This window comes from Triticum urartu, chromosome 3A (genome assembly GCF_056163025.1).
Source record: "Triticum urartu cultivar PI428250 chromosome 3A, HENAU_Tu73, whole genome shotgun sequence".
Taxonomy (NCBI): Eukaryota; Viridiplantae; Streptophyta; class Magnoliopsida; order Poales; family Poaceae; genus Triticum; species Triticum urartu.
Genome location: NC_141875.1, coordinates 606,247,676 through 606,257,295, shown reverse-complemented (window position 1 = coordinate 606,257,295; position 9,620 = coordinate 606,247,676). Strand labels below are relative to the sequence as shown.

Sequence of the window (9,620 nt, the reverse complement as noted above, 5' to 3'; positions counted from 1 at the left end):
TTTCTCTTGAAACATTCTGTTCTCATTCCCGCGTTGGGCGTTTGAGTTTTGACATCACAAACTCGGCGTATACGCTAGCGCACAAATTTGGTACAGTACTCCCCAACTGCCATCGTGCGGTACGGTAGCAATACTAGCTCCATCGTAATCACTGCAGGTTAACTCCTAGCGAGCAGTACACTCAGGTGGTCCTTCACTTGCACAACTACAAGATCTTTTACTGTACTCTCGATCTCGAACGACGACGTCGTGAACCCATTGCCATACGTGCAATGCAAACATCGACCCATCACATGTTGGCACGAGATTTCAGCTACCACGAAGAAGCTAGTAGTTAAAATTAATTAACTTTCATGCTCGTGCACGTTCTCCATCGAGCTCGTACAAACAAGTGTTCGGCACGTACCGACGTACGTGATCTACTCACTCATCTATCACACCCTCACCACATTAACCATGCCACGGAAGTAAGTAAGGTTAGTTTACTGATCCCCGTCGACGGACGCGCAGGAGGAGCTCCGGGACGAGCAGGAGGAGCCGCGGCCGGGGTCGGCGACGGAGACGACGACGTCGACGAAGGCGGCCACGATGGCGCCGTGCGTGTCCTTGCCGTTGGCGCGCAGGTACCAGCCCAGCATCTCCTCCAGCCAGCCCCAGCCACAGCCCCAGCCGCCGGCCCCGTGCGCGGCCACCATCTCCTGCATCGACGCCCGGAAGTCCCCGTATGGGTCCGCCGACTCGAACGCCACGGCCAGGCCGCCCACGAACGCCTCCGCCGGCACCTTCTCCTCCAGTATGGAGCTGGTGGCCCCCGACGCCCCCGGGTCGAACAGGAGCCGGTCGGAGGGGCGGAGCGGCCCCACGACGGCGGCGTCCTCGGCGGCCGTGACGGCGTCGCCCCCGCCCTCCGCCGACGCCTCGGACGCCGTGGAGGGGCTGTCGGAGCAGTCGCGCCGCGCGGAGGAGTTGGTGAAGGAGCTCTCGGCGGAGTCGAGGAAGATGGAGGCGAGCGTTCTCGCGCCGGGCGGTGGCGGCGCGTCGTGGAAGGACCGCGTTATTGGGTGCTTGCAGGACGGCCACGCCCACGCCGGCGCCGCGGCCGGGTCGCCTCGAGGAGGTGACGGCGAGGCCTCCTCCTTGGGCTTCGTGTGGAAGAGGGAGCTCAGGCCCAGCTTCCCGATGACCATTGTTGTGCCTCTCAGGAGTGGAGCTGACCCGGAGGAGGACAAGTGACGACTGGCGAGGATGAAGGAAGGTTTTGGTGCGTATGGTGTTTTCAAAACCGGTGCACCCATTATATCCGACTGCCGTCCGTGGTAGTTTGGTTTTAAATGAGCTCTGGGAGGGGAGAGGGCCTACACATACTGGCATACACCTACCTACGTGGTTATGTCAAGACTTTGGAGAATTAATATACAGTATTTTTTTGTTGGTTTTCATATATCGTATGCAACAAATGCAAACTTTCAGAATATATGGGAGCGGGTACCAGCTCGCTTTACCGAAAGGGTGTATGTTGAGTACGGTTTTGCCGAGTGTAGCACTACCTCTGTAAAGAAATATAAGACCGTTTAGATCACTATAGAGGGAGTACCTGAGAAGATTTTGCCGATTTCTTTTCAGCCTTGGTCGAGTATTTGCAGTACTCGGCGCAAGGTCTCTCTTGTAGTGCACTATTGTAAGTGTAAAATTATCATTTTGCATGATGCATGTGGCTAACATACGTAAAATCATGCAAGGAGATCACAAACCCCATCCATCTATATATTAAGAGAGCTACACTCAACACTAATTAGCTCATTTCTTTTCAAATCGCTAACACTAGCGGGTCACTATTAGAATTTTCGAGCTTCACTGTATTTTTCACCTAAAACAAAATACTGGAACACATACACATTTCCATTTCAAATGGAAAAACACTAGCACATCATTAGTTCGATTTTCATTGTTTGTAAGGACTTGTATGGTTTGCCATGAAAATCATCGAGAAAATCACTTTCCTTGAAAATATTAGCTCAGTTTCAAATAGAAAAAACGTCCCGTCATATTTTTAAACAATATCGTGACTTGTTTCTTTCAAAGCGGGGATCTTGGACCAACACTAAGCCACCATAGAACTACATTACCGTTTTTGCAGGGTTTTAACCTTTTATCACGCAAACCTCTTTCCTTACAGAAACATTTCAATCTCCTTACACTACAGCCATGTGGAGATGCCGATGACTCCCCGCCAAAATTCGGAAGACACACATACATTTTTTTCCTGCTAAACTACTAACCTGGTTCATTGTTCTCCCAAACATCTATGGACTCACTTAACCATCTAACTATCATTTTACCCCTGCATGTTTTTTTCATGAATCACCCAAGGGGAGAGGGGGGTTCTCCCACCTTAATATATTACTCAAAGCTGTAACCATCGTACAAACGATTTGCATAGGTGAATTACATAGGCATGACTAATCGTGAAGATAGGTGTCCGCCACGAGAAAGTGGAGCCCTGCAAGGTTTTGTGAGGCATGGGTCATTCATGTTTTTATTAAAAAAATCATAAATGCAGTTTCTGGCATGATTTCATGTGAAACTTGTCTACAAATACATGGTTACAAACATCAATCTCAAAATTTATCGGCGCAATCTCTCAGAGATGCCAACAAAGGTAAGGTGTACATGTGTTTTCATAATGACAAGTGTGCCTATGTTTGTACTGGTATTTTTCTAGAAGAGTAAAACAAGTTCAGCTTTCTGACAACATGAAATACTAGAAGCGTGGCACTAGAAAAACCCGTGCCTATTGGCGTCGCGACACTTGTGCACGCAACGGCGACAGGACACCCGGACATGACAACCCGGGTACATACGCGGCCATCGAAAGCTGGAAGGCCACCGCGCCTCGCAAATGGAAGCCCGACCTGGCCGGGGTTTTCAGCACGGGAGCATGCAAAGGGTCGCGTCCTTCCGGCGAGTGTTTTCCGGCCCTCCTCGTAGCCAGTCGTACGTAGAGATGGGAGAAGCTTGACCCCGGCTGCCTTGCTCTTTCATGCCCTTTTTTGTGAGCTCGTTCGTACCCTTGCGTCGTTGTCCCGTTGCCTCCTGCGCCGCCGCGGGGGCAACTCAACTGTTTCAACTTTGGTTCTCTCACGTAGTACGTGTGGCCTGTACTGTACCTGATGGCTCCATTCGTGAGTGAAAAGATGGATCGCTTGGCGTGCGGGCCACTAGGTACTCTACGTGGCCTACGTTACGTCGGAGCAGCGATGCATTGGTCATGATGCAACCGGACCGGTCAGGGCGAGAGCGTAGCCTAGCCCGCTGGCCGCTGCCAAGTCTCGCCGCAAAACCGTGCATGGCAAAACGTATGTGCAGGCCCCGGCAGACTGACCTGGCTCAGGCGAGAGCACGTGAAGTGAAATGGATAGCTCACCCACCCTGGCGCTGCCTCCCGCCCTTCGTCCCTTGACGCCATGATCTTCCTTCACGCTTCGACATCGCTCCGGTGGGAGAGGAGTAGTAGATTAGATGCAAGCGCTGCCTTGCAGGTCTTCAGGACGCATCATGCATGCATGCATGCGTCCCATTCAAATTTCAAGATGGCGACGTGTCTCGTCTCATTCATGCCTTCATTTATGGTCGCCGTCCCTGACAAAGAGAGGGCTTTGTTTTGCCCACATCATCGGCGCCGTGTTTGTCTGGATGGACCATCCCATTTTTTCGGTTTCGCGGTTTGGCCTTGTGCGCTGGCGCGTGCCTCTCCATTCCGAGCCGTCAAAAGGCGTATCTGCGGCAAAACGTTTACATACGTATATACCGACGGCCGCTCAGCGCACACCGCCAGAAGGTTTACTGTCCGGTGCATACTCGAGTGCAGACTATGGCCGAGACGGGACAGCTGAACATTGAAAAGTCAGCCGACTCTCTTGGCACCATCGATCTTTCGGGGTCTAAAATGACTTGTTTTGGACAGAGAGTCCTTTTGGCACTATCCTCGCACGAAAACACAGCTCCTCCCACAAGCCACGGGCTGCAGTACGTCGTTAATTAGTGCATGGACCTTTCTGGCTAGATGTCACGATGCATGATGATGATTAAGCTGTACTACCTCCGTTCCTAAATGTAAGTTTTTATAAAGATTTCACTATGGACTACATACAGGTGTAGTATATAGATGCATTTTAAGTGTAAATTCACTCATTTTATTTCGTATGTGGTCTATAGTGGAATTCTCCAAAGACTTATATTTAGGAACAGAGAAAGTAGTAACTTGTTGGCGCAAATTTCACCTTAATTCATCAGTTGTGCTCCACAAAACATCTCTCTTTACATGCTTCTACTTCTGATTTTGCTATAGTATTTCTTAGTTGGCTCGAAATCAAATTCGCGTCGGTCTATTTCGATTTTCAAGTGAAGCCCCGAGGGAGAGACGGGACGCCGCGGTATCCCCGGAGAGGTCTCGCCTAGAGCGAGTCTTGAGACGGGCCGCGACGACGACGTGGTAGCGGCGTCGTAGATAAAGGTGGTTTCGATCGAAGCTTGAATGCTCGGGTGTGGGGAAGTAATCGGTACTGCAGTTCGGGGCGGAGTTTAGACCATCTCTAGCGGCCCCCCTATTCTGCCAAACTGTAAACGCAGTTTACAGCTCGCGTGGGGGGTCTGTACAGGCTCAAAATCACCGCGACAGATCAGAATCTGTATCCAAAACCGTAAACTTTGAGAAATTTACATAAAAACTCGCCAGAGCATAGAGAAATTTAACACAAAAGTTCGCCGGAGCATAGATCATTCTTTATACAGGGGCAAATTGTTCGTACACAACATAGATATATTTACATAAAAGCTCACCGGAGCTACGCTACCCTCGCACTAGACAAAATGGAGCTCGTTGGAGCTCGTGCAGTAGCTGACCAGCTGCGGCACTCAATCGGAGTCGTCATCGGAGGTGACGTCAAAGAAGATCCGCTCCTGCTCAGCGGCCTCGCGGCGCCACTCCTCCCACGCGCTGCGCGCTAGCATCGCGGGCAAAATGGCGTCCGCCTGTGCCGAGGGAAGGAAGTCCTCCGGCCCGACGACGCCACCGGCACGTTGCTCCGGTCCCGCCTCAGCCTCCGGCTCCCTCTTCACCAGAGTGATAGAGGAGCGCGAGCTGGACGCCCCGGAGGAGCTGCCGGTGCTGGAGAAGAGGCGCCCGCGTGCGCGGTCGTACTCCTTCGCCTCGCGGTGGAGGAGCGACCGCCCGTGGTGTGTGTACCGCAAGGCGACACGCTTCCGCGCCCCGTTCAGATCTGACGCGACGCGCCCGCTCGGGGTCCTTGTTGGCACGACGGGCGGACTTGGCCATCGCCGGTGGCGGATTTGAGGAGTGGGCGACAGATCTGAGGGACCAGCGGTAAGGGATTGGGGGATTTTTGTGGTGGCGAAGGGATAGGGTTCCGGCCCGTATCCAGCAGCCGAACCCCCACATATATTGGTCGATGGGGCGCGTTTTCGGGCCACCGCAAAAGTTTTACGGGACGGGCGTTACGGTGATTTATACGGGGCCTTCTAGAGATGCTCTTAGAGGGGTGGTCGGGGTAGGGAGTAGGGACAACCCGTTGGAGGAAGCGACTTGGGCAGGGTGCGCAGCAGCGCTTGCCTGCCTTGGTTTGCAGAGGCACATGGGAAGGCTGGGGTACACCTACGGCTCGAGGAGGATGATGAACACTACCGAAGGGAAGAGGAAGAACCCATGGCCGTTGGATCTGACTGTAACCCCTTTCAAAGTTGACCAACGCACAGATAGTCCAATCTAATTCTGCAGGCCTTCACTAGGGAAGTCTCCGACTATACTCTTATGTTTTAGGACTCTAAAAATCGTTACACTGCTCAACACATTTTCAGATTTGAGAATGCTTGGATGCTTGGGGATGGCCTTATGGATTTTTTTCACAAAATTTGAGGTGATGAATACTATGGATCTAAACTAGACAGATGGCAAAGATATTGGGAATACTTAGGGAAAAGTTAGGGGTGGGATAGAAATGTTGATACTTGTTATAGGAAGGTTAAACTTGAAATCCTGACCAAATTAGGCAACATTGATAAAAAAAATGCTAAGTTGTTGGCCTTTATGCTTGTGATAGACAAGAATAGAAGGAGCCTAGAGATTAAGGAAGATAGATGTAATAGTAGGTAGCAAATGGCTGGAGAAGAAATAATAGAATCGCTAATTTGACACAAGAGGAGGGGTTAATTGAGGGATAGGAGTTGTGTATGTCTTATGGTACAAGCTGATAGTTTTAAGATTCCTTTGCAAAATTAGGACATGCCTCAAATCTCTCGCAGTCTTGCTAAAAAGCTTATTTGAGACTTTTTCCTTGGAAGAACTACATAGTGTAATCTTTTAGATTGAGAAACATAAAAGTCCACGTTCTGATGGACTTTGTGCCGATTTTTTGGCAGAATTTTGGGGTGTGGTAAAAATGGGACCTTAAAGGTTTACTTGATGATTTTCATAATTGGACCTTAGATATTGCTAGGCTTAATTATGGCATTAGCACTCCGGTTCCAAAGACTAATGATGCCAAACAAATTTCAAAATTTTAGACCTATTTGTCTCCTGAATGTTAGTCTCAAGATTATCACTAAGGTGCTCACGAACCTATCAAGCAGGGTGGTTGATCCTGTCATTTCTCTAACTCAAACTGCCTTTGTGGAAGGTAGATCATCATGGAAGGTGTAGTTGTTTTACATGAAGCTATGAATTCCATTCGTTTTAAGAAACACAATGCTTTGCTATTTAAAGTATATTTTGAAAAGGCTTATGATAAAAAATAAAATGGCTTTTTGTCCACCCAATTCTCATGATTAAAGGCTTTCCCAGTAAATGATGTAATTGGTTTGTGGTAACCATGAGAGGGGTCTTGTCGAGGTTAAGGTTAGTAACAGGTCGAGGTTAAGGTCAATGACGTCGAAGGAGGAGATGTCCGCCAGACCGCCAGGTTTTTGGACGATTTCGTGTGGGACCTTATTGTCAGCCCGACGTGGCAGACGCGCCCGGGCGTCCCATATCCGCCCTACGGTCCTTGATTTGAGCTGGATATGTTTGATGCCGGTCAGCCCAAGCGTTTGAGACCCGTTTGAGGAGCCCATCTAAGTCGGGTTTTTGGGGCTGTTTGGTTTGAGACTAACTTTGCCAAAGATTGCCACACCTAAGCTTAGGCAAGTTTGACCAACTTAGGTGAGTGTTTGGTTCAAGCCACACCTTTGGCAAGCCACACTTAGACCCCACATGGCATACTCACAAAAAGTGGCAAGATTCCCTTAGGCTTGCCAACTTGTGGCTTTCATTTTGATGAACTAAACTTAGGCAAGCTTGGCAAAAATGTGTGGTAAAGTGTGGCAATGCTAGTCCTAGAACCAAACAGCCCCAAGTCACTAATCGTTCATTTAAGACGTGTTTAAGGCGCCCGACTGTAGTTGTTTTTCGATAGATTGGAGATGAAGGGGCTGTTTGGTTTTAGGACTAGCATTGGCATACTTTACCATACATTTTTGCCAAACTTGTCTAAGGTTAGTTCATTAAAATGAAAGCCACAAGTTGGCAAGCCTAAGGGAATCTTGCCACACTTTTTGTATGTATGCCATGTGGGGCACGAGTGTGGCTTGCCTAAGATGTGGCTTGAACCAAACACTCACCTAAATTGATCAAACTTGCCTAACCTTAAGTGTGGTAATCTTTAGCAAAGTTAGTCACAAACCAAACAGCCTCGAACTAAACCCCAGTTTTTAGCCGCAGGGCAGGCCACGCGAAACCAGCACAGGGTTCCGACGCAAAATCCACCAAAAAGATCGCCACAGTCCACACACGGAGGCCAGGCTTGTCTCGTATAGTAAGCGAGGCCAGGGAACAGCAGCTGCGCAGGCTTTCTTGCGCCGTCCCATGCAAGGTCGATCCTCGCCGGGGCTCCATCTCCATGAATGCTGCCACTGAGGTACTGACTCTCCGGCCATGGACATGATTACATTTGTCCATGACCGTGACCAGCGCCCGCCGCTGCTACGGGCCAGAACACACTGTCAGCCGTCTGAGACTCTGAGCGATAAACAGAAAATTACCACGCACGTACTGTTGGAAACCCCCAAAACCATGGCGCGTGCACATGCGCCGTGTGGCTGTGCCGCTGCGCGCCGGGTCAAGAGGGACAACCCGAAAAGGCACTGGAGGCCTGAGCGTGCGTGCAGCGAGGAGCTCTTCACGCACGCATGGCTGCCGCGGCCGGGCACCTAGCTCGTCGCACGCTCTGCGGCTTTGCATGGCGCGAGGAACGCGGCGATGCGGCTGCTTGCGCGAGTACAGCGGCGCTGCCGCTGCGGCCACCTGATCAGCGATCATAGCCGGCGCGGCGTCCGACGGGGCCGAGGCAGAGGGCTCATGATGGGGGCGGGGCTCCGGCGATGTGCGCCATCCGGACCCGGTTTGACCTGCTGCTGCTGCCATGCGCTGACGGACGGCTATGCCGATGCATGAAGCAGGTACGCATGTGTCATGACATGAGCACGCCGACATGTTTTTGGTACTCGTTACAACTCTGAGTACCTGTCAATCGCAGTCTTTGTACCTCGGGGAAGCCGAGCGAGATGACAGTTTTTCAGGTGGTACCGCCGAGGAGTGGCCAGCCAGAGATGAGCCAAAAATGGTGGACGCGGTGCAAATCATGAAAACTTGGCCGGTTTCGGGCAGTGATCCGTACGAGAGCGGAAGGGATTTTCAGGTGATGGAGACGGGTTGGCGCTAGACCCAAAATGGGCTGGGAGCGGTTGCTCCATCTCCATAGGCTACAACCGCACAAGGGCCACTGTGCTGCTACCATCGTTCCGTCCAGTTCAGTCCATCTACAGCTCCGGTAGGCGCCGCTTGCAAGACGAAAGTAGGAATGGAGGCAGGCCGGCGACAAGACAGGTGATCCGATGTTCGCGGCCCGACAGCTTGTCCTCGGCGTGTTCGGCGGCGTGGCGCGAATCCACGGCGAGCCGACCGGGAACACTGTCGTCGGTGTGCTCGGCCTTCGGAGGCGTGGTGCGAGTCCACGGCGAATCGACCGGGAACAGCCTGCAACAGTGAGGCCACGCGTGTGCAAACCCTGTTAGCGAATAGTGAGGCCGGCATTGGCGGTACAAGTCCTCTCAAGTTACTGCTCAGAATTTCACCACATGTGTCATGAGATTTTTTTTTTTTGCAATTCAGAGAGCTTTTATTCAAACGAAGAACATTCTTAGGACAATCAGCCAGAAGGCTCGACACTAGGAAGTTAGGAGTCTCATCGAGTCAGCTCTCAGTAATGTTCAATGTGCAAGCACAGTTGACACTAGGGGTAAATGCGCTAGGACATGTGTTGATCGACTTACATGTTGAACATAGAAAAAGAATGAGAAATTGCTAACTAGCTTCCCAATTCAATCGTATTTGCTTCTGTGATTAGGTGCTTGTAGTTGTTCCCGGTTGTCCCGGGATACAATGGAAACAAAGTTAATTGGAATTTTCCATGAACAAATGTATTTATAGGGTCGCCGCAAAAAAGTGTATGTATAGGGATAGGAAAGTCCGGCTCTCTTTTTCCGTGGGAATGCCATTGGGCTAGCTTTAT

At 50.8% G+C, this 9,620-nt stretch overlaps 1 protein-coding gene across 1 annotated transcript; it reads right to left on the bottom strand.

Annotated features, from left to right (window-relative positions):
* Positions 1–314: 314 nt before the first annotated feature.
* On the bottom strand, positions 315–1,280 carry LOC125548873 (uncharacterized). Its single transcript, XM_048712398.2, has one exon. The coding sequence runs from the start codon at positions 1,185–1,187 to the stop codon at positions 483–485; it is 705 nt and encodes a 234-aa protein (XP_048568355.1). The 5' UTR covers positions 1,188–1,280; the 3' UTR covers positions 315–482.
* Positions 1,281–9,620: the final 8,340 nt, after the last annotated feature.